This window comes from Schistocerca serialis, chromosome 12 (assembly GCF_023864345.2).
Source record: "Schistocerca serialis cubense isolate TAMUIC-IGC-003099 chromosome 12, iqSchSeri2.2, whole genome shotgun sequence".
NCBI classification, from domain to species: domain Eukaryota; kingdom Metazoa; phylum Arthropoda; class Insecta; order Orthoptera; family Acrididae; genus Schistocerca; species Schistocerca serialis.
The window spans coordinates 35,395,123-35,421,585 of NC_064649.1; the positions used below are offsets into that span (position 1 = coordinate 35,395,123).

At 42.0% G+C, this 26,463-nt stretch overlaps 1 protein-coding gene across 1 annotated transcript in view; it reads left to right on the forward strand.

The window, feature by feature from the left end:
* Window positions 1-641: 641 nt before the first annotated feature.
* LOC126428394 (synaptic vesicle glycoprotein 2A-like) overlaps window positions 642-26,463 on the forward strand; it is a 169,708-nt gene continuing 143,886 nt past the window's right edge. Inside the window, exon 1 of the mRNA XM_050090318.1 lies at window positions 642-651. Within this exon, the coding sequence (XP_049946275.1) occupies window positions 642-651 (10 nt within the window). The remainder of the gene's footprint in view (window positions 652-26,463) is intronic.

Sequence of the window (26,463 nt, forward strand, 5' to 3'; positions counted from 1 at the left end):
CCAGCACATTCTCCAGATCTCTCACAAACTGAAAACGTCTGGTCAATGGTGGCCGAGCAACTGGCTCGTCACAATACGCCAGTCACTACTCTTGATGAACTGTGGTACCTGTACACCCCATCCGAGCTCTGTTTGACTCAATGCCCAGGCGTATCATGGCCGTTATTACGGCCAGAGGTGGTTGTTCTGGGTACTGATTTCTCAGGATCTAAGCACCCAAATTGCGTGAAAATGTAATCACGTGTCAGTTATAGTATAATATATTTGTCCAATGAATACCCATTTAACATCTGCTTTTCTTCTTGGTGTGGCAATTTTAATGGCCAGTAGGGTATTTGCAAGAAACCGCAGAGCTCTATCTACGATAGTTCCTTAGAAATAAATTTTCGAAACTAGGGTAAGAGTTTTTGCTTACCCTGTATCTCTTCTGACACCGTCACGCGGGACAGCGCTTGCTGCTGAGCCCGGATGACATCGTAGAAACAATAGCTCTGGCCTTGCACCGCAAACGGTGGGACGGATTTGCAGTACGACGGTTCTTATCAGGGACCGTCGCTGGCAGATAACTGCGCGTAGACACAGCTCGCAGGACTAATTACCACTCAGTACTCAGCCGTCTATCTGAGGACCCGTCAGCGAGCATGGACGCGGGTAAGTACGAAGCAGCGCTCTTACGCGACTGCAAGAAAGCCCAGGTGACTCCCCAAGAAGGATAAAAGGACACCCGCAAAATTACAGACCAGTATCCTTAACGTCGGTTTGCAGCACAATTCTTGAGTATATTCTAAACAGAATCCATCGAGGCAGAAAGGCTTCTGTTCGCAAATCAGCACAGAATTGGCAAGCTTGTCCTTTTCTCACACTGAACCTAGTGAACCATCGATGAAGGGCAACAGGCAGATTCCGTATTCCTGGATTTCCGCAAAAAGGCTCAACACAGTGCCCCTCTGCGAACTGTTAACGAAAGCCCGAGCATATGGAATAGGCTAGAGGGCTTCTTAAGTGATAGGACCCAGCACGTTGTCCTCAACGGCATGTGTCCATCAGATACAGGGGTAAAGTCAGGAGTGCCCAAGTACGTGTGATGGAACCACTCTTTCTCTCTATGTATTGCACCAACAAACTCTGCGATGCTTCGCAATTCTATATGTCGTAATCTCCTTCTCCACCCTCTCTCTGTCCACCTCCTCTCTCTGTTCATCTCCTCCTTCTCCTGCTCCTCCTTTCTCCATGTCCTCCTCATCCTCACGCTATCTCTCTCCACCTCCCGCTCCTCCCTCTCTCTCTTCATCTTCTCCTTCCTCCTCTCTAAGTCCATTCCCTCTCCCATCTCTCTCCCCTTCCCCTTTCTCGCTGACTGAGCGTTCTTTATTGTTACTGCCAACAAAACCTTGATAAGGAATTGAAGCCACTTAAGTAGGCAAATCCATTGCAATCATTGGTATTCGCGGTAATGGGGACCTCTGTAGCTGCTGGATCTGTCAAGATAGTAGCTTCAATGTCAGTATTTCGAAGAGTTTTGATCTGCGATTGGGTTGAATTGCTATGCTTCAGACGATTTAGGTTCTGTGGTAGTATTCTAATCATAAGCCGATAAGCCATGAATATAACTAACCTATTTTCAGTTAAAACCGACTGCGAGGAAGAAAACAAAACAGTACATTTTTGTGTGTACAATTTTTGTTCTAAAATTACATACGCGAAGAAAGAGTTATATCGGAGAACAAGTCATCTAATGGTTTCAGTATCCCGCTATCGTAGTTAAAACCGAATGCGAGAAAGAAAACGAAACTACACATATATACAGAATTTTCTTTCTTACGATCAGTTTCAACAGAAAACCTGTACATTGTTGTTTAAAACAATATGTAGCCTATTCTCGACTGAAAGTTATAGGAGTATTGTGTAAAAATTTGAACTAAGTTGGTCAAGAACTTTTTGAAATTTCTTGTCGTAATGTGTCTTCTCTCTCTCTCTCAACTTTAATAGTGACATCTACTTATTCACAACTCGTACAAATTAGATACATGTTTCAAAGTTTTACTGACCTTCAAAGTAGTAACCAGCATTGTGTATAACCCGTTGCCAGCGATGTGGAAGTCGTAGGATACTCTTAGCAGTGCCAGTTGTGTTGACAGTTCGAGCGGCGCGATCTATTGCCCGGCGAATTTGTAGCAGTTCTGAAGCAAATGCCCTATATAGGGGCCGCCGCTTGCGCTGAGAAGTCAGTTCCGGCGAGATCGTATACCAGCACTCTCACCTGAAGATGGCGGCCATTTGGGCCGCGGAAATATGACGTTATGATCCGGACGCACACTCGAGTAGAATGTTTGTTATCAATTATTACGCCGGGAAAGCCTTCGTAATCACGTAAGGCCTCTTACTTCATTCAAAAACTCACACATTAAAACTATAGGGTACTACTCGTTTACCTAGAATCATGAAATTTGGCAAGAAGCTATATTTCACAGTAAAAGTAAAGGCAAAAACCATATTATTGTTAATATGGATTTATATCAAACGAAAAAATATTTCTTTTTTAATTTATTATCCGACTTCAAAATTACAACATTCTCAAAAGTTTTGCAATCCCTGGAACCGATATCCTGCAGTATCAATGTCGATAACAGGCAAAAATCGTTCGATATCCTCGATCCCCGGGGTGGATGAACTTTTTATACGGACGATTAATTTCCTACGGAAACCTCACAGCGTGGATCCTTCCGCACCTGGCCACATATTTTTAATAGCTCGAATCCTTCACAAAATTTATCTAGTGAACTGATGCTGGATGCTACCACATTAGCCGGCCTTTGTGGCCGAGCGGTTCTGGCGCTTCAGTCTGGAACCGCACGACCGCCAAGGTCGCAGGTTCGAATCCCGCCTCGGGCAGGGATTTGTGTGTTATGTCCGTAGGTTAGTTAGGTTTAAGTAGTTCTAAGTTCTAGGGGACTGATGACCTCAGATGTTAAGTCCCATAGTGCTCAGAGCCATTTGAACCATTTTTGAACCACATTGACGACCACCCTTCTGTTTTTTAGCTACTAGTGACTTGAACAGAAGTTTAATGCACATTTTTAAATTTCAGTATTTATCAATAGGCATCATGACATCAGAAGTATGCATTTCTGTGGTAGAACTGAAAGAAAATTTCGAATAAAAATGCAATTGAATCAATGATTTGGAAAAGGGGTCATGTCCACTTCCTTTTTCAAATTACATTTACCAGAGATACTGATATTTGTATCTGTATGAATCGTTTGGTATAACATGGGTCACGTCCCATCCATCAACAAAAGTGCTTGTCAGAAGGGTATTGAGATACGGAAGAGCCATGTTCATATAAACAAGCATATAGTGGATCTGTTCCAATAAGAAAGAAGAAACTAGACGATGTAAAGAAAATTCTGCAATACATACCTGACGAGCAGAAACCATTTTAAAGCATGGTTTGTATAATACAGCCAACTGGTTGCAACAAGATTTTACTTTAACCTGCTTTCGGCACCTGCTATGAGTGGATGCATTAGACAGTCCAAACAGTTACTTGTAGTAACAGGTGAACAAATTTACGAGTAAAACGCTCTCGCTATATAAAATATTTCATCAGAAGATAATATTTAAACCACATAAAAATTACAGAGACTGTAACCGACGAAAAATTGATAATTGTCAGCATATTCCCCAGTGATGATCGGCAGAGAAAAGGGACTAGTAATGAGAATAAACGATAATAATGCTTGGCTACTATCTTGTCAATCCATAATTCGCCAGGCAGCCCTTCGTGTAAAAGTTAGTGTCACTCTGAAAGATATGATGGACATGTGATCTAGTTGATTAATTTTATAAGGTCTAGTTCTGTCCTCCAGCACAAACGGGTCAAAGAGTTTATATCTGAGTGTGATTTGGCGCAATTTGCCTTCTGCAGCACAGCTGAGTAAACGTCAAATTTTTGGCAAATGAAAGCAGTAGTAACCTCCTTCTTTGACAACATGGGTACACAAGAAGCAACCAAGCATTTGGAATTCCTAGCAAACGAGCGCAATATGGTAGCTGCGACAGCCTTGGAAAACATTCCGAAGTATTTAAACGCGCTCAGTACTAAGCGACAAGGAAATAGGAAATTAATATGTGATTTGATTAAGTGTGTCTTCTTTCCGTCGAAAGCTGGGTAACTTTGAAAAGACATTGCAAGTCGAGAATTTATCCACTAGCCAACAATTCTTGAACATAAAAATAATCCTGAAATAGACATTGCAGTATTTTCAAACTTTATATCCGATCTTAGGAACGAATTTGCAGCAAGATAGAAAGTGATAGAGAAGTTGTCGCGATTCTTAACATCGCCTTTTGAAGTTTTTCCGGCGGTAGAATGGACTGATGAGGTTGCGAAGTTGTTCTGGCTTTCAAAGCCTTTACTCCAAATGGACTTGCAGGAAGACATTTCCTTGAAAACGTATGAAACTGCATTTGCCGAGGAATTTTGAAGTTAACATGTCCCAGAGAACTATGGAAACTGAAAAAATGTAGCCATTTACCTGGCTTCAATCTTTGGCTCCACATATGTTTATGAAACATGAGTTTCAAAAACGAATTTTTTGAAGAACCGGTATCGCTCAAGATTTGCAGCCACCCACCTTGAAGACACACTATGCATAAGCTTCTCGCTGTGCGAACCTAACTTTAAGAAAATGGTTGAAGATTGTAAATGTAGTTTCTACCATTCAATTTTATACCATTTTGTCTATCTGTTGTATTTTACATTATTTTTGAACTACAATTAAAATAAAAATTAGTAAGGAATATGAGTTTGTTTTTTGGATCTCGATAAAAATTTCCGTACGTATCCGGACCCCACCTAAAATTACTTGCCGACCCTTGGACTCTATACGGTAGTTTCTCGTTGTCGTCGCCGGGCATGCGTTGTAATGCAGAATGACACCATACTTAGTTTGGAAATATTTTTACAAATGACGTAGCAATGAAATATAATGGTTCATTGGCTAATGATTGTGGATATATCTGAGAGTTTTATGAAAAAGTAAAGGAGGAAGGAAATTATAGTAACAATAATAAATTAATAACTTAACAACAATTCATTCATGGGATACAATAAAAACTCCTGTAGACCTGGGTAACAGACAAATTAACAAGTTCTTCAAGGTCAGTTTCCACTGTCTAGCACTGATTATTAGTAATGCCTAAACGGCGGTATGATTCCCGATTGCAAGATGACTACTGAGTAGAGTTTAAAAAGATTAGAATCGGTAAGAGAGTGCTGGTGATTTTTTTTTTGTAGTATTCAACCACTTTTCACTTTTCGAGAACAGCAGCAAACGCTGTATGAACTAAGTTTTGTTTTATTAGCCTGTTTAATATTTTTTCTATGTATCTTGGAAATGAGAGAGTCGAAATTTTTCGATCTTTGTTCTATTTCTACGTTTATTACAGGAAATAATAGGAATAAAAAACCGAAAGTGCTATTTCAGAAACCGATTAAGCGGTTTTAACAGTCAGGTTAAACTGGCGGGAAAAACCCGGTATAACCTAAATCTGGTTGTCTCTGCTATAACCACTATCCCTTGGTCATCGCGAGATAGCCAACCGCCTAGGACGCAGACACAGAGGGCGCAAAAATTTGTCAAAGTTGATGTGTCAAATATTTACGTCAAAGAAATTTGATGGTGTGATAGGGAACTTTGCCAAATCTCGCCTACCGTGCGAGATGGCTCAATGGCTAGCACACTAGACTCGCATGCGGGAGGACGACGGTTCAATCCAGCGTCCGGCCATCCTGATCTAAGTTTTCCGTGATTTCCCTAAATCGCTCGAGGGAAATTCCGGGATGGTTCCCTTGTAAGGGCACGGCCGACTTCCTTCCCCGTCCTTCCCTAATCCGATGACCTCGCTGTCTGGTCTCCCCCCCCCCCCCCCCCCCCCCGTAGATTTGATCATAAAAGTCGTTCGTCTTCTGTTCACTGCAATGCGAAATGTAACCGCTTTGAGCGCTGGCGTCGCTACAGCTACGTGGCGTCTCTGTAGTGTGTTTATAAAAATGGCTTCAAAGTTGATTTATTCCTTCGAATCTTTTTTTTTTTAATAAACTTGCTTCAACTACGGTGGTGATGGTGGGAGAGGGGAGGGGGTGAGCAAGGGGCAAGGTGCATGCTGTTAATTGTGTGTTAATGGGCAGGTGAAATATGTGCATGCATGCAGCTTCATGTCCACAATCACAGCTACAGCCATTCGCCTCTACATCTGGAAACAAAATGGTTCAAATGGCTCTGAGCACTATGGGACTTAACTACTGTGGTCATCAGTCCCCTAGAACTTAGAACTACTTAAACCTAACTAACCTAAGGACATCACACACATCCATGCCCGAGGCAGGATTCGAACCTGCGACCGTAGCAGTTGCGCGGTTCCGGACTGCGCGCCTAGAACCGCTAGACCACCGCGGCCGGCATCTGGAAACATCCAGGCAGTTTTTCAGCAAGCCGGAATGGAGGATGTGGTCACACTCTAAAATAAAATAAATTCTTTATCAAATTTCCATCCTACTATGCCTATTTTTGAACTCTGGACGCCAAAAGTTAAAAGTAGCTTCATCTTTTTCGGAAATTTTATTAATTTTGTAGTTGTTAGGACGCAAATTCAAGTAAATTATTCAGAATTAAAAATAGTTCTTATTACCCATATAGTGTACTAAGCATTTATTTTCCTTCACATATTCCCCCTTAGTGCTTTATAAATTTCTGAAATTATTTTGGTTAATGTGCTATGTGATATTCCAGTGCTGTGTTGTAAACTAGACTAGCTCTCTCATATATCAAGAAATCACGGTGTCACGGTTTGGTTGTCTTCTGCACATACAGCTTTTCTCGTAAGTAATTTATATATTAGGACTTGACGTCCTCCACTTGAAGCTCTCGTGACAAATCTCGCTGAATGCTTTTATTATCTCGACGTAATCCCTAGGGCTTCATCCAAGTACGTTTCCTTTTTTCCGCTGCTTTTCTTCCAAATATACAGTGCAAATGTAATACTAGCGCATAATAACAAGTTGTCCGCTATCTTGAAATTTGACGAAAAATATGACGACAGTGTAATACCCACGTCAAAGAACTTTGTCAAAGACATTGACGAATATTTGATCATATTTCTTTGTCAAAGAAATATGAGAATGTAATTCCGGCCCAAGAATTAACTGAGCGAGGTATGTTAAGTTCTTCTACCACTCGTGTTCCTATTCTCTGCCTGCGAGAAGAAACCTTCCCCTCGGCCCGAGACCGTAAACGTCCGCTGTTGTCACTGTGTCATTTCTTACAAGTAGATTCGTAAATAAATGACCACTACCGAACACGGGCATTCGTCACATGGGATATATCTCAGCAGTGTAATCTTGCGCATAATAGTTCATGAATGGGAAAGCTCAGTAAAGTTCGTAGATCCGTCGCGAACTAGGTCGCTCTTTCAAGTTTACCTCCGTCACGAAACCCAGAAAGACAGATCGCTAGCTCACTTTGCTACAGTTATTGCACGCGCTGTTTTGTTTGTTTTGGTAGTTTGTTTATATTGATTACTTTTGGCGATGCCTGTTTTGTTACTCATATTTTGGGTAATTAGACATCAAATGGGAAAGTAAGCCAGTTATTTATACAAATGCGTATAATTGGATATTCAGCTACTTTACACACAGTGGACTCATAGTATTTTAATTTTTAAGTTGATTTTTTATTCATTCACTCATTCATTTATTTATTAGTCCATTGAAGAAATATTACTTACAAAATATGCTAAATGCTGTTATTTTGGCGAATAAATATATCCTTTTATAAATAACCAACTTTTTAAATTTTATAAAGCTTTGGAAATAATCAACAAAAATTGCTTCTACGTTAAGGTACAGGTTAAGTACTATGTGTCACAAACAATAATACTTACATTACTAACAAAAGAAGCACTGACACTTGTAATTTGTTACTTAACAAATAAACATAGAAATAAAATAACCATGAGCACTGAGTGAGATCGTATTCTAAAGCATATTTTTAGTGCTTTGCATTATTACTCTTTAAATATTGATCAGTCTTCTAACTATCAAATTAAGTATCATAGTCATTAACATATTGTTATGTTAAGATATTAATTTGGGAACTTTATTCGCTGATAACAATGTTCTACGTTCATTAAGGATTCTTCCCGTCGCTAAAAGAAAAATGCGTTCAGAGGAGACTAATGTAGCTAGTAGCTCGAGCCAACATACAAGTGGATCTTTTCTTCGACCTAAATACTCTTCGTTAAGCTATTTATCGAGTTCGCGAATACCAGCAGCAAGTAGGTTATCTAATATGTTTTCTAGTTTCTTGGTCATACTCGTCTCGTATAGAATCCTTTGTATTTTCGTTACTGTTGCTACTGGAACTAGTCGCGGATGAGCGCTAAGAATAGGATCAGTCATTGAAATTTCTCGACTCTCCCTCTGAAGTAATTGCACCCTACAAATTTTATTTCTGAGGCGTTTTGTTGCAACTCCAGAAAGTCTTTGGTTTCTGAATCCTGTCTATGTAAATCGGCGGTCTACATATAGAGTATATCATTCTCTATATCTTTCTTCAGTATTGACTGCACACACACTATTTTTTTTTTATTGTTAGAAGTATTTTTTTGAAGAAAACTGCTAATCAAGCTACAAAACAAAATAAATTTTGCAAAGTCACATTTCTACTGTAATTTTGTAGACTAGACTTAAGAAGGGCAAAACTCCTTCAGTTATCTCTCAGTCGCTTTCTTTTATCGTTAGGTCAGAGCGTAGAAGCGCATCCCTTGCCTGAACTGTTCGCTGGAATATTTCAAAAGTAGAATTCCAGCGGGTCTGGACTTCCTGTTTGGGTTTGAGGACAGGCAAACTCATTTGCTGTATTTCTTTCCTAGCTTCTTGTACAGTTAGAGCTGTGGTTCCCAACCTGATTGCTATTAGACCTTAGCTAGTACCCCCCCCCCCCCACCCCCAACCCCCCACACCCCCGCCGTGAGTTGCTCTCGACACCCTCTCCCATATTAAACACACTATCACCAACTTTAGCACATAGCTAAACTATAGAATGAAATACTTTTCTCGGAAAAATTTCATTTTTAAAATGGTGAAAGATGGATGGTATTTAGTGTGTGTGTGTGTGTGTGTGTGTGTGTGTGTGTGTGTGTGGTTGGGTGGGTGGTTGGGGGGGGGGGGGGTTAGAATGAATGAGGAAGGAATACGAGGCACATTGCAAGTGCTACCACTCATCGCTTATTAAAGTGCCTAATGGGGTGCAGCGGTCTAGGAATGCTATACAACAAATCAAGCAAATAACATTAGGGACCAGACTGCTACGGTCATCGGTCAATAACATTAGTAGTTTTATTTCTATAAAGCAGCTGGGCAGTACTTACCTTTGGGGTTACATCGGTGTCGAAAGTGACAAGCAAACAGTAATAATCGTGACATCTTGGGTTGTCGGGTGTTCTGCCGGATATCAGCGTCGTATCCGGCAGAACACCCGACAACCCAAGATGTCATTAGATCGCCGGGAAAGCCTGAAGAGTTACAGTAATAATCGTAATAATCTTCGCTATAGTCTAAGGAAAGTATTTGTATGGAGTGTAGCCATGTATGGAAGTGAAACATGGACGATAAATAGTTTGGACAAGAAGAGAATAGAAGCTTTAAAAATGTGGTGCTACAGAAGAATGCTGAAGATTAGATGGGTAGATCACATAACTAATGAGGAGGTATTGAATAGAATTGGGGAGAAGAGGAGTTTGTGGCACAACTTGACTAGAAGAAGGGATCGGTTGGTAGGACATGTTCTGAGGCATCAAGGGATCACCAATTTAGTATTGGAGGGCAGCGTGGAGGGTACAAATCATAGGGGGAGACCAAGAGATGAATACACTAAGCAGATTCAGAAGGATGTAGGTTGCAGTAGGTACTGGGAGGTGAATAAGCTTGCACAACAACAACAACAACATAGTCTAAGGCCGCCAACGGCCTTACCGCAGTGGTAACACGAGTTTCCGTCAGATCACCGAAGTTAAGAGCTGTTGGTCTGGGCTAGCGCTTGGATGGGTGACCATCCAGTCTGCCGAGCACTGTTGGCAAGTGGGCTGCACTCAGCCCTTGTGAGGCAAACTGAGAAGCTGCTTGATTGAGAAGTAGTCGCTCCAAAAATGGTCCTAAGCACTATGGGACTTAACATCTGAGGTCATCAGCCACCTAGACCTAGAACTACTTAAACCTATCTAAGAAGATGACACACATCCATGCCCGAGGCAGGTTCGAACCTGTGACCATAGCAGCAGCGCGGTTCAGGACTGAAGCGCCTAGAACCGCTCGGCCACAGCGGCCGGCAGTAGTGCCTCCGGTCTCGGAAATTGACATACGGCCGGGAGAGCGGTGTGCTGACCACATGCCCCTCCACATCCGCATCCAGTGACGCCTATGGGTTGAGGATGACACGGCGGCCGGTCGTTAGCGTTGGGCCTTCATGGCCTCTTTCGGGAGGGGTTTAGTTTTATAGTCAAAGACCAGACAAGTAACTGATAAGGATCACATCTAGTTGTTCTTGTAGCACGCTCCGCAAATACTTTCTTCTAATGTCGGTACACTGGGCCGATCTGAGCAGCCGAGGCTGTCAGTAGCGGCGCTTATATTCACTTCATGCAGGGGGCGCTCCTGGTGCAGCTCGGTCCTTGTCAGCGAGCTATTGGTGTAACGTCCCCTTAGAAAAATTAATGAATTACTGTGCTGATAAACCTCGTACGTTATTTGATTTTCAAACAGCTGAGCATAACTGAACGTACTCAGGCATTTCGCTCTTTAATTATTCTGATCAACACTAAACTGACACACAATATTTTTAGCGCAACGCAATCTGACTTTCAATAATCCCTACAAAAGAATGGCCCTGACTAACAATAACCTATACCTTTCATGAATCACTTACCTCACAAAAATCTTCGTTACTCGAACTATTGCAATACAGCGAGCGCCACTACTGCCAGCTAAAAAAGGATTCTAACTACTGAAGGCACTAACTACTGATAGGCATAGTTAGCAAATGAAAGATTTTGATAGAGAACAAACAATGCATTTACCTTAATAGTGCTCAAAAGTCATGATATCGAATATTACAAATTTACTCTTTCTGATGGACACACGTCCAGATCGTCCGCTCTCAAAATTCTGCCATCTCTCTCCCCACATCCACCACTGCTGGCGGCTCACCTCCAACCAGTGTTGCTAACTCTAAAAAACCCGAGTCGCTAGATTCAATATCAAAAGTCTCTAGAAAGTCGCTAAAACTGATTTTACTAGGGATGTACTGAAAATTTCGTGCTGTGAATGGTGCAATAAGCCAGTGGGGGGGGGGGGGGGGGGGGGGGAGGGGAGGGCTAATAAAATATTAATAAAAACTCTCATACGTAATTGCTATATTGTCTTAATTAAATGACACATCGCTTGCAACAACATGCATATAAAATACGCTAACGTTTAATTAAACATGTTATCATAATTGACGCAACACAGAAATTGTTGTTTCAATCACAGTAGTCAAATATACTAGAAATATACAACTATATTTGTAACAAAAGAAAGCAAGAACTCAAATTAGGTTACAAAATATATACATACCGGTATGTGAGCTATTCATCGTCGTCACTCAGAAGATCGAATAACTCTTCTGTTTCATGCTCTGACAGAACTGTAGTTGATGTAGAGGGTTGAACGTCGCTCAAAAGATGATGTTGCATCTCGACTGGTTTTGTCGCAAAAGAGTAACTTTTGTTCGTTCCAATAAGCTCCAATACGTCTGACGGTATGTCGAAAGATGCACAACCTTTATTTTGTTTCTTCAGCGGGTCTCTCAATATAATCAAAGCATTAATTGCCTTTAACTATAATCTGTTACGTTGTTTAGTTTTTATAATGTTCATAGAACTGAATATTCTTTCCACTTCTGCATTTGAATGCGGTAGGCATAGAACAGTCATTGCTAGCTGTGAAATCAAAGAAAAAGGATTCTCCCCTGCGGCATTTTTATACTGCTAAACCTCACTGCAAAATCGAACAGTGTTAGTAGTGTTATTCCACCTAATGAAGTTGACATTATGCCCTTCTTGCAGCATACCGTCTATGAAATTGCCACTAAAACCCAATTCTTTTGACTACATCAGCTACAGCATTATTTTTATTCACTTTTAGTGTTTCTTCAACATTCAGCATTGACACTTTTTACGGGATCGTAACGTTACTTGGCAGTCTTTGTTGAATTTCCTTTATGAGTTTCAGACTAAACTGAATGCATCTCTTCTTCAAATAAACATTATCTTCTTCAGACAAACTTGACTCAGACAATTTCTGTTTAAACATAAAGCCAAGGTTCGGATTTGCGTACATACATTCGCTTGGAACTGGTGTTGTCAACAAATCAACAGTTGGAAAAACTATGTTTTGTCCGAGTGACTGCATGAGAAATACAAGTGTATCTGGTAATTTAGTGGGGTCATTGTCTTCTTCTTCAAAAGCTTTTATTGCTATGTGTACGTCTTTTAAAGCATGTTTAAGGTAAAACACATAAAGATGATTTGGGTCGTCACAATACATTTTGTACAAAAGATCGGCAGTGTAACAATTGTCTGGAACCATGGCAAGTGAAAAATGTAGCTTTAGGTGTTCCCACTGCTCCAGAATTCTTAGTGTTGCACAGACCTTCAAAATTTTTAGTGGCTGTTTTCCACAATTTATTGTCTCATAAACCTTTTTATATTCCTCGTGTCTTTTGGGTGAAATGGAGAACCAATTGTAGGTTTCCCGTACAAGAAACTCTATGTTTCTAGGTATGGTATTCACTGAGGCGTCCGAAACTGCAAGCTGAAGAGAGTGACAAATGCAACGGATCAATACCAAATGCTTCAAACCATATTCTCTCTTGAGTTGTTCGAAAAGCCCATTGCTTATTCCAACCATTGCAGAAGCATTATCTATGCCAATTCCTACCATATTAGCGGTTGGAAGTTTGAGATCTTTCAAAGGATTCACAAGAACAGCAGCCAAATTTCTTGCATCTGCAGTTTCTACTACAGCGAGTTTGAGAAATGCTGATCTAATGGTTTGGTTGTTTGCACTGTAGTACCGTATAACGATAGGTAGCATTTTAGATAATGATACATCTGTGGATTCATCTATTAGTACACTATATTTTTGGTTACCCATATCTTCAACCAATGACTGTGTAAAAATATGGAGCCAAAACTTCAGTTATAATGTTAGTGCACTTTGTACGATGTAACAGCATGTTTTTAGCGCCCTCAGCACCGGAAAACACCTTCTTGCACAGCATTCCTAAATGATATACAGCTAAAATAGAACAATGTACAGCAATAAATAAAGAAAGGGCGCCTTCCGCTCTGCTTGCTATTCTGACTGTAGTTTTCGGAACAATTTTCACAAGTAACGTGGTTTGTGTTTCTTTTAATTAATTTTTTGTTTATGCTTAATAGTTTTCGAATGCTTTCTAATATCACACAATTTAGCATAAAACTCTGTTGGACATACTTGACACCTTGCCTTGGATAAGGCACCCATTGAATTCAGGTTCTGCTTCCCACGCATCCCGATATATTTGAGCGTACTACTTCTTCTTCTGCGGTAAATCCATTATGTGTGCCAACACAACATAAGTTTCACCAATTTATAATCACTGAAAATACATTAAAACTCAGGCGAACTAGAGGTCATGAAACAATTTACTCACTCGGTGACTCAATATCAGTCATATTGTTCATTGTTTGAAACGTAATAATGTCTGAGATACCCCCACCGAATTGTTCTTGCGTTAGCACTGTGCATGTGGTAATAATTTGACTGCGAGTTAACATTTCGAAAAATTAGAGGTTGCTGGACAGAAATGTACTTTATTATACTTAATATTACGTATGTTTTTTGTCAATTCGAAAAATAAAGGGAGTTCAAAAGTTGAAGAATTATAGATCGGTATGCCATCGACGATAACAGGCTAGTGGGTAATGAATAATGAATTGTTCTATAGTCAAGGTTCTCTTACTCTGTAGCAGTTCCCATATTCAGATTTACTAAATGCTGAACAATGCTACATGATCTGCTAAGAACTTAATTTAACTTAGTAAATCTAGAACAAAGTCAGTGTAGTACCCATTCCATAGTTAAAATCTTAGTTTTGTTAATGAAAATACTGGCCCAAAATAGTTTTGATTTGTACTTCAAAAGTCGTCAGTACTCCAAAAGTCGCCAGATAAGTCGCTAAATAATTGTTGTCGCTAAAAAGCTTTTTTTGTCGCTAAGACGAAGCCAAAAGTCGCCATTTCTAGCGACAAAGTCGCTAAATTGGCAACAATGCCTCCAACTGCGCAACGCTACGCGCTGTTAACAGCCAACTGCCCAACACTACAACAGCGAGTATTTCAACAATGCCAACCAGCCACAGACTGCACAGAGCACAGTCAGTGATTTTAATACAGAGCGCTACGTGGCGTTACCAACATAAAAAACTAAACAGCCTACTTACATTGGCTCACATTTCCTCACCGGCTTCTCTTCTTTTCTGTTCTTCGTCTTCGTTCGGCGTTTGTGGTTACGCCAGAATATCCCCCCCCCCCTCCCCCCAGCCCCTAGAGTGACGGACCGTAGTCGTGTATGTACGACCACGGCGGGGGATGCTGGAGTGTGAGCGCCTCGACAGGCGGGAACCTGTCTGTGGCTGCAGGGGACATAAAGCTTCCGGTCGTAACCCCCCCCCCCCCCCCCCAATTCGGCCAGTGGCCTGGCGGAAACGTCCTCCGGAAAATGTCCAGAAGGGTACGCGTCCACCTTCTGCTGCCATGAACCAGATGAAGAAGGTGATGAAAGCTGCAGTGTGGGCGGGTCCAGCTCCAGGAGATGGAGGAGGCCAAGGCTTCGTCTCCACCGGGTCATCCCACGGTGTCTACATTTACATCTACATCTATTCTCCGCAAGCACCGAACGGTGCGTGGCGGAGGGCACTTTACGTGCCACTGTCATGCCCTCCCTTTTCTGTTCCAGTCGCGTGTGGTTCGCGGGAAGAACGACTGCCGGAAAGCCTCCGTGCGCACTCGAATCTCTCTAATTTTGCATTCGTGATCTCCTCGGAAGGTGTAAGTAGGGGGAAGCAATGTATTAGATACCTCATCCAGAAACGCACACTCTCGAAACCTGGACAGCAAGCTACACCGCGATGCAGAGCGCCTCTCTTGCAGAGTCTGCCACTTGAGTTCGCGAAACATCTCCGTAACGCTATCACGCTTACCAAATAACCCTGTGACGAAACGCACCGCTCTTCTTTGGATCTTCTCTATCTCCTCCGTCAACCCGACCTGGTACGGATCCCACACTGATGAGCAATACTCAAGTATAGGTCGAACGAGTGTTTTGTAGGCCACCTCCTTTGTTGATTGACTACATTTTCTAAGGCCTCTCCCAATGGATCTCAACCTGGCACCCGCCTTACCAACAGTTAATTTTATATGATCATTCCACTTCGAATCGTTCCGTACGCATACTCGCAGATATTTTACAGAAGTAACTGCTACCAGTGTTTGTTCCGCTATCATATAATCATACAATAAAGGATCCTTCTTTCTATGTACTCGCAATACATTACATTTGTCTATGTTAAGGGTCAGTTGCCACTCCCTGCACCAAGTGCCTATCCGCTGCAGATCTTCCTGCAGTTCGCTGCAATTTTCTAATGATGCAGCTTCTCTGTATATTACAGCATCATCCGCGAAAAGCCGCATGGAACTTCCGACACTATCTACTAGGTCATTTATGTATATTGTGAAAAGCAATGGTCCCATAACACTCCCATGTGGCAAGCCAGAGGTTACTTTAACGTCTGTAGACGTCTCTCCATTGAGGACAACATGCTGTGTTCTGTTTGCTAAAAACTCTTCAATCCAGCCACACAGCTGGTCTGATATTCCGTAGGCTCTTACTTTGTTAATCAGGCGACAGTGCGGAACTGTATCGAACGCCTTCCAGAAGTCAAGGAAAATGGCATCTACCTGGTTGAGCCCTCTGGCAGCTGCTGTGGCTGCGCTTTCCTCTGGACCCGTGAATCTGGGGAAAGAGAGACTGAAAGATTGTCGTGTACATGACAGAGTCGAAGTTGATTTTGATGGCGGCGCCGCAAACCATCTGGACCAGAAAGAAGATACGTGCAAGCGCCAGATCGACGGACGATCTCGCCTCGCGCCCACAGTCTGCTGCCGCTAAAAACCCTGTAAAAGAGAATGTCATGCGGCGCTAAGCGATACTTGCGGCCTTCCTTCGGCGCCGGATGCTGAAGAGGATGGAGCAGTGTGCGATGGCGGCGGCCGTGAAGCAATTCCGCCGGCGGTGGACCATCTCGTGGGTGCGAACGACGTGAGGCGAGAAACAGTTGCAATTCTTGATCCCTGGTGTGTGCGGAGCGAAGTTTGGCTATCTGCTGTTTGAATGTTCTGACAAAACGTTCCGCTTCGCTATTTGACTGTGGATGGAATGGTGCACTAGTTAGATGCTGTATGCCATTACGCTCACAGAATGTTTCAAAGTCATTTGACGTGAACCGAGAGCCATTGTCTGACACTATTACTTCAGGTAAACCTTCTAGGCAAAAAAATCGCCGGCCGAGCTGGCCGGAGGTTCTAGGCGCTACAGTCCCGAACCGCACTGCTGCTACGGTCGCAGGTTCGAATCCTGCCTCGAGCATGGATGAGTGTGATGTCCGTAGGTTAGGTTTAAGTTGTTCTAAGTTCTAGGGGAGTGATGACCTCAGCAGTTAAGTCCCATAGTGCTCAGAGCCATTTGAACCATTTGAGCAAAAAATCGATGACAATACCTCAATTGTGCTACGTGACGTCGTCGAATTCATTGGCACAGCAAAAGGAAACTTGCTATACTAGTCTACCACAACAACCAATGGGTATTCCAAACAGGTCCCGCAAAGTCTGTGTGCACACGTTGCCATGGCGATTGCGACTTAGACCTAGTAGGGAATTTTTGTGGCGGAGCGGACTGATATTCCGCACATGCGTGACACTGTGACGTCATCTGTTCTATTTGGGTGTCCATACACTGCCAAGTACAGTGTCGACGCGCTGTTTCGTACGAAAAATCCCTCGGTGTCCTTGATGATGTAACTGCAACACTTCTTTTTGCAAAGCTTTATGGATCAACACACACGACTGTACAGTGTTATTTTGAACAAGAATCACACCTTTCTGTACAGCGGGGCTATGCCGACGTGGAAAATATCGGCGAACCACAGAGTTCTTCATGCTATTCAAGGAACGAGGCCAAGATGTGTGAATGTATATGAGCAAAAGGTGCAAATCTGTATCAGCTTCCGTGGCCTGTGCAATTTTCTTATATTTCACCGGAAAATATTGAAGCAATTCGGAATCCTGAGCATCGAAGTGACAACAAGACGCAACAGAAGCGCCGAAGTCTGTATCAGGGCCAATCTGAGGCCGTGAAAGTGCGTCCGCATTACCATGCTTAGCTCTCGGACAATACACATTCTCGTACTGGAATTGAGACAACAACAAAGCCCATCTTCTCAATTTTTGGGCAGTTCGCACAGGAACCGGTTTCGTCGGATGAAACAAGGGCTGGAAAGGCTTGTGATCCGTTACTAAGCAGAAGTTTTTGCCATACAAACAATGGTGGAATTTGGTGACACCACACACAATAGCCAAAGCCTCTTTTTCCATTTGTGAAAAGTTACACTGGGCTTTGGACAACACTTTTGATGTGAAAGCAATAGGCCGGTCTTCATCGCGAATTCTGTGCGAAAGCACTGCGTCGATTCCATAAGAGGAAGCGACAACTTGCAATACAACTGGTTTGTCCGGATCAAAGTGAACTAAGCATCGATCACTGAGCAACGCGTCTTAAAGTTTTTGAAAAGCTACGTGGCAGTCATCTGTCCAAACAAAGGGGACACACTTGCGACGCAAGCGATGCAATGCAGCTGCAGTTTGTGCAGCATTCGGTATGAACCGAATATAGTAGTTCATTTTCCCGAAAACTGACTGCAATTCTGTGACATTGCGAGGAAGTGGCAAATCTCGTATGACATGACGTTCGCTAAGCAAAAAGACGGCAACAAAAAAAAAAGAGCAGAGAAAATATGTCACAAACAGCGCCAATAATTGTTTAAAACATGCTGTAACATACAATAAATAAGGTAGTATGAAAGTATCAATATAAAACTATATTTCAAAAGACGACTTCTAAAAATGTAATAATGTTTTACTGTGTTTGTACAACCATACCACTTTCTGCATGTTTTAGATTAAAAAACCCCACTGATGATGGTGATATTAGTCGCCGAAACTAGTTTGGGATAATAAAGAAATAAACGAACAACAAGGTGTTTTGCATCAAGGCGGACTCAATTTCTGATATTACTGTTTTTCTATACAAAACACTGATCAAATGGAAGAGTTCCCAGATAATATTAAGATCTCGTATGGCTAACAACGGCGACTGAAGACGATGTTCCCCTTCACTGTTTGTGACATGACCAAGCTACTCCTGTCATTACTTCAGTCCTGCATAAGATAACACACGAAACAAAGCACGTAAATTTTAAATGTGATCTTGAGGTGTACGATCTGCTACTACAATATCGTCCAAATAGTTTGAACAGTTTGGCACTTGTGCAGTCAGCTGTTCCAAATACCGTTGGAAAATGGCGGGTGCGGAAGCACTGCCAAAAGGCAAACGCAAATATTTAAACAAGTCCAAATGAATATTTACTACACACACTTTTTGAGATTCTTCATCGAGCGGTATTTGAAGATATGCGCCGGACAAATCAATTTTTTAAAAATAGCGTCCAGCGCCTAATTTGTCCATGAGATCCTCTGGGCGTGGCAATAGATAAGTATCAATGACAGTTTGTGGGTTGACTGTAGACTTAAAATCAGCACAAAGATGAATGCGACCTGAAGGTTTGGGAGCAAAGTCAGTGGCCTTGCCCACTGACTAGCTGATACGCGCGCATTAGCTCAGTTATCTTGCAATTCCGTAAGTTCAGCAGCGACTTTGTCCCGTAATTCAATAGGAACAGTTCTGGCACAGCACAATTTGGCAGAACATTGTCTTTCAGAGTAATATGCGCCACCAAATTTTTAGCTTTGTCTAAACCTTCAGAAAAGAGTTCCGGGAATTCTTTTAGAAAGCTACTAACTACACTGTCTTTTTGCATTGAAAGAGGACACTGACAACACATTGTCCTGACTGTTAAAGCCAAACAAATCAAAACAATCAAGATCAAATATGTTCTGACAGTCGCGTGATTGTAGCACTGTAAAAGTCACTGTTCGCGTGTGTGAGCGATACAAGGCAGGCAAAGTACATGTTCTGAGAACGGGAATGTCTTGTCCATTATAAGCCGTTCAAAAAATGGTTCAAATGGCTCTGAGCACTATGGGACTTAACTTCTGAGGTGATAAGTCCCCTAGAACTTAGAACTACTTAAACCTAACTAATCTAAGGACGTCACACACATCCATGCCCGAGGCAGGATTCGAACCTGCGATCGTAGCGGTCGCGCTGCTCCAGACTATAGGGCCTAGAACCGCTCGGCCACTCCGGCCGGCTTATAAGCCGTCATTTGCGTGCTAGGCGTGGGGAGTCTAACAGTTCATATGTGCGACGATTTAGCAATGTGACAGAGACACTCGTGTCCAACTGAAATTTCGCACGTTTCCCACAAATAAATAAATGAAAAAAAAGTTTGTTGACTGACGTATCACTGACGAAACTGCACGCTTGCTAGTTGCAGACTTGGAATATACTGCATTAATGACATGGATACTATAACGAGATTTCTGTGAGTGCGCCGAATTCTTACATTTGTTCCGCGGCAAACATACGGATTGCACATTTCCTTTCCTACCACAATCGCAATACTAAGCTTGCCGGGAGGGGCAGTCTTGGCGTTTGAGCCGGAAATAACAGCGTGGGCAAGACTTATACTGTTCGCCTGTGTAGCGAACTGCGTTTGCAGCCAACAGCGTCGTTTACTCGGCTTGCTTAGCGCAAGACGACGGTGCGGAATGGGGCGATCGCAGCTAAGGGACTCAACCCGGCAAATAGCTGGCTTTTCAAAAGTATGAGCCGACAAGGCACCGGAATCGTATTGATCTAGAATTTGCACTACCTGCTGAAATGATAGATCGAATTGCTTCAGAATTTGTTCTCTGAGTTTGACATCACCCACATTGCATACGATCGCATCACGCAACATATTATCTGAATATAAAGCATCGCAAGCACATTTGAATTTACATTTCCTTGCCATACCTTGCAAATCTGTTACCCACTCGCGATAAGTTTTTTTTTCCAATGTAGGAATGGATACCTATCTGCCACCACATTCACTTGTTGGTCATAGCCGGCGGCCGAGCGGTTCTAGGCGCTTGGCGCTTCAGTCTGGAACCGCGCGACCGCCACGGTCGCAGGTTCGAATCCTGCCTCGGGCATGGATATGTGTGAAGTTGAAACGTCCCCTTTGAACAATTACACATGACTGTGCTTATACTGACACACATTATTTTTAGCGCAACGCAATCTGACTTTCAATAATCCCTACAAAAGAAGGGCCCTGACTAACATTAAACTATACCTTTCACAAATCACTTACCTCACAAAAATCTTCGTTACTCTAGCTACAGCAATACAGCGAGCGCCACTACTGTCAGCTAAATAAAAGATTTAAACTACTGAAGGCACTAACTACTGATAGGCATAGTTAGCAAATGAAAGATTTTGATAGAGAAAAAACAATGTATTTACCTTAATATTGTTCAAAAGTCATAATATATATAGCAGTTCATGACATCCAGCCTTACAAATTTCAAAACTCCGCCATTTCTCTCCCCACATCCACCACTGCTGGCGGCTCACCTCCAACTGCGCAACGCTACGGGCTGTTAACAGCCGACAGCCCAACACTACAATAGCGAATATAACCACAATGCCACCCAGCCACAGACTGCTCACAACACAGCCAGTGATTTTCATACAGAGCGCTACGTGGCGTTACCAATATAAAAACCTAAACATTGTACTTACAAAGTCCTTAGGTTAGTAAGGTTTAAGTAGTTCTAAGGTCCAGGGGACTGATGACCTCAGATGTTAAGTCCCATAGTGCTCAGAGCCATTTGAACCATTTTTTGTTGGTAATAATAGTTTGTTAGTGAGGCGACAAAACTGTCATACTCGAGTGCAGTCGGAGTGGCGTTAGGAAAGAGTTTCTGAATTAATCTGAACACTGCACTTCCTGCCGTGGATAACAGATGAAGAAGTTTCAGAGTACCTGGGACGTTGTGGGCGATGAGATGCGATTCGAACTGGGCTAACCACTTGAGCCATTCCTCTTCTTGTAGAGTAGATTGTCGAGAAGGTGGTATAGCAGCTGTCGTAGGCGTTGTGTGGTCTGTCTGGCGTGCAGTGTTGGCAAGTAGCTGCTTCACCGCGTTGAGTAACGTGGAGATTTGTTGAGTCTGGTACTGAAACATCTGCATTAGGTGTGTTGCGTCTAACGCTTGCGACTGTGGCGCCGGAGCAAGGGATAGGACAGGATTGATTGGCATGTTGGAAGACACAAGTGCAAAAAATAGACAGAGCAAAAAAAGACAGCAAAGAAAGTTTCTGCAACGCCCACCTGAAAACACTGATTAGCAAAAATGACAAGAATCTGTTAAAGCAATATGCGCTCCTGCAAAAGGAAAGACAAGAGAAAATTAAGGCGCCAGAAAAGAAGAAGAAGAAGAAGAAGAAGAAGAAAAGAAGAATAAGAAGAGAGAGAGAGAGAGAGTTCATGGCCGTCAGGCACAGTGATTGTAACACCTCGTCGCCAGTTGTTGATTCTTGCCCACTCGTCGCTTATTAGGGTGTCTCAGAGATGCAGCGCTTTCGGAATGCTATACAACAATTGAAGCAAATATCTTTAGTAGTTTTATTTCTATAGAACAGCTTGACAATAAATAACTTTGAATTTACATCGAAAGTGATATGCAAACAGTTATAGACTCGTTTTTTGCTTTTGTTGATGTTCATCTTCTGTCCTCCTTATAAGACACTGTCCATTCCGTTCAACTGCTCTTCCAGGACCTTTGATTGAAAGAATTACAATGTCGTTGGCAACCCTCAAAGTTTTGATTTCTTTCCCATGGATTTTAATTCCCACTCCAAATTTTGTTTTTGTTTCCTTTACTGCTTGTGCAATATGTTGTTGTTGTTGTTGTTGTCGTTGTCTTCAGTCCTGAGACTGGTTTGATGCAGCTCTCCACGCTACTCTATCCTGTGCAAGCTTCATCATCTCACAGTACCTACTCCAACCTACATCCTTCTGAATCTGCTTAGTGTATTCATCTCTTGGTCTCCCTCTACGATTTGTACCCTCCACGCTGCTCTCCAGTACTGAATTGGTGATCCCTCGATGTCTCAGAACATGTCCTACCAACCGATCCCTTCTTCTAGTCAAGTTGTGCCAAAAGTCTTCTTCTCCCCAATTCTATTCAATACTTCCTCATTAGTTATGTGATCTACCCATATAATCTTCAGCATTCTTCTGTAGCACCACATTTCGAAAGCTTCTATTCTCTTCTTGTCCAAACTAGTTATCGTCCATGTTTCACTTCCATACATGGTTACACTCCAAATAAATAATTTCAGAAACGACTTCCTGACACTTAAATCAATACTCGATGTTAACAAATTTCTCTTCTTCAGAAACGCTTTCCTTGCCATTGCCAGTCTACATTTTATATCCTCTCTACTTCGACCATCATCAGTTATTTTGCTCCCCAAGTAGCAAAACTCCTTTACTGCTTTAAGTGTCTCATTTCCTAATCTAATTCCCTCAGCATCACCCGACTTAATTAGACTACATTCCACTATCCTCGTTTTGCTTGTGTTGATGTTCATATTATATCCTCCTTTTAAGACACTGTCCATTCCGTTCAACTGCTCTTCCAAGTCCTTTGCTGTCTCTGACAGAATTACAATGTCATCGGCGAACCTTAAAGATTTTATTTCTTCTCCATGGATTTTAATACCTACTCCGAATTTTTCTTTTGTTTCCTTTGCTGCTTGCTCAATATACAGATTGAATAACATCGGGGAGAGGCTACAACCCTGTCTCACTCCCTTCCCAACCACTGATTCCCTTTCATGTCCCTCGACTCTTATAACTGCCATCTGGTTTCTGTACAAATTGTGATAGCCTTTCGCTCCCTGTATTTTACTCCTGCCACCTTCAGAATTTGAAAGAGAGTAATCCAGTCAACATTGTCAAAAGCTTTCTCTAAGTCTACAAATGCTAAAAACGTAGGTTTGTCTTTTCTTAATCTAGCTTCTAAAATAAGTCGTAGGGTCAGTATTGCCTCACGTGTACCCATATTTCTACGGAATCCAAACTGATCTTCCCCAAGGTCGGCTTCTACCAGTTTTTCCATTCGTCTGTAAAGAATTCGTGTTAGTATTTTGCAGCCATGACTTATTAAACGTATAGTTCGGTAATTTTCACATCTGTCAACGCCAGCTTTCCTTGGGATTGGAATTATTATATTCTTCTTGAAGTCTGAGGGTATTTCACCTGTCTCATACATCTTACTCACCAGATGGTAGAGTTTTGTCAGGACTGGTTCTCCCAAGGCTGTCAGTAGTTCTAATGGAATGTTGTCTACTCCCAGGGCCTTGTTTTGACACAGGTCTTTCAGTGCTCTGTCAAACTCTTCACGCAGTATCATATCTCCCATTTCATCTTCATCTACATCCTCTTCCATTTCCATAATATTGTCCTCAAGTACATCGCCCTTGTATAGACCCTCTACATACTCTTTCCACCTTTCTGCTTTCCCTTCTTTGCTTAGAACTGGTTTTCCATCTGAGCTCTTGATGTTCATAAAGTGGTTCTCTTTTCTCCAAAGGTCTCTTTAATTTTCCTGTATGCAGTATCTATCTTACCTCTAGTGAGATAAGCCTCTACATCCTTACATTTGTCCTCTAGCCATGCCTGCTTAGCCATTTTGCACTTCCTGTCGATCTTATTTTTGAGACGTTTGTATTCCTTTTTGCCTGCTTCATTTACTGCATTTCTATATTTTCTCCTTTCGTCAATTAAATTCAATATTTCTTCTGTCACCCAAGGATTTCTATTAGCCCTTGTCTTTTTACCTTCTTGATCCTCTGCTGCCTTCACTACTTCATCCCTCAAAGCTACCCATTCTTCTTCAACTGTATTTCTTTCCCCCGTTCTTGTCAATTGTTCCCTTATGCTCTCCCTGAAACTCTGTGCAACCTCTGGTTTAGTCAGTTTATCCAGGTCCCATCTCCTTAAATTCCCACCTTTTTGCAGTTTTTCAGTTTTAATCTACAGTTCATAACCAATTGATTGTGGTCAGAGTCCACATCTGTCCCTGCAAATGTCTTACAATTTAAAACCTGGTTCCTAAATCTCTCTCTTACCATCATATAATCTATCTGAAACCTTTTAGTATCTCCAGGGTTCTTCCATGTATACAACTTTCTTTGATGATTCTTGAACCAAGTGTTAACTATGATTAAGTTATGCTCTGTGCAAAATTCTACCAGGTGGCTTCCTCTTTCGTTTCTTACCCCCAATCCATATTCACCTACTACGTTTCCTTCTCTCCCTTTTCCTACTGCCTAATTCCAGTCACCCATGACTATTAAATTTTCGTCTCCCTTCACTATCTGAATAACTTCTTTTATTTCATCATACATTTCTTCAATCTCTTCATCTGCAGAGCTAGTTGACATATAGACTTGTACTACTGTCGTAGGCGTGGGCTTCGTGTCTATCTTGGCCACAACAATGCGTTCGCTGTGCTGTTTGTAGTAGCTTACCCGCATTCCTATAGTTTTATTCATTATTAAACCTACTCCTGCATGACCCCTATTTGATTTTGTATTTTTACCCTGTATTCACCTGACCAAAAGTCTTGTTCCTCCTGCCACCGAACTTCACTAATTCCCACTGTATCCAACTTTAACCTATCCATTTCCCTTATTAAATTTTCTAACCTACCTGCCCGATTAAGTGATCTGACATTCCACGCTTCGCTCCGTAGAACGCCAGTTTTCTTTCTCCTGATTACGACGTAAGATAATAGTACGATGTTTTAAAAATCGGATGATTCTTTCAGATGCACCCTGTATTATGTTCATTTTGTGTAGCTTCTATTAAATGCATTTTTTCATAAAAATAAACTTAAAAATTTATTTGGATATAGTTTCTTATGTCGTATAATGTAACGTTTCGCACTAAAAGCTGAACTGTTTCACTAAACTTGCTGAATGCAATTTTTATGGCTATTTAAATACAGGGTGTACTTAAAGTCCTGGAACACTTTCAATTATTTACTGCACAAGAACCAAATGTTGTACAGATATCATACATATGTCATTTTGAAGAGAAACCCTGAAAGTTTTTTTATATATACCGCCACATCGTAGTTTGGTAATTTTTCCGATAGTAAGCGCTAGTTGTAAACATGGCGAGTTCAGGTACGGAGCGAGCGTTCTGTGTGTTGGAGTTCGACAAACATGAGTGCTACAGCAGTTCAACGGATGTGTAGAACAAAGTACGATAAGAAGCCACTAACAAGAAAGGCCATTTACCACTGGCACAACAAATTCGTTACGACGCGTTGCTTGTGACCGGCAAAGAGAAGCGGACATCCCAAGTGTGAGTGAAGCGAATGTGGAGCGCGTACGAGAGCCATTGATAAGGAATCCAAAGAAATCGGTGCGCCGTGCATCCTCTGAACTCGAAATGGCTCGAATGACAAGTGTGGAAAGTCCTGCGACAGAAGCTCTCTATGAAACCATTCAAGTTGGAGCTAGAGCAAAAACTCATTGACGCCGACAAAGACAAGCGTTTTGAGTTTTGTTCGCAGTTGCATCAATTGAATGAAGATGGGGATGCCATTGCTGATCGCTTAATTTTTAGGGACGAAGCCACTTTTCACACTAATGTGAAAGTGAACAGGCATAATCGTCGAATCTGGGGTACAAAGCATCCACACGAATGCACCGAATTTGAGTGTGATTCCCCAAAGGTAAATGTTTTTTGTCTCTTGTCACGTCGAAAACTGTACGGGCCATTGTTCTTCGCCGAGAGCACTGTCACTGGATATTGCTACTTAGACATGTTGCAGCAATGGCTGATGTCTCAAATGCAACTGGACTCTCCGTTCATCTTTCAGCAGGATGGAGCTCCACCCCATTTTCATTGTGAAGTTCGTGGGTACCTGAACACGGAGCTGCCTCATCGATGGACGGGTCGTGCTACAGAAGGGGACAGCTGTTTCATGAGATGGCCTCCCCGATCACCAGATCTC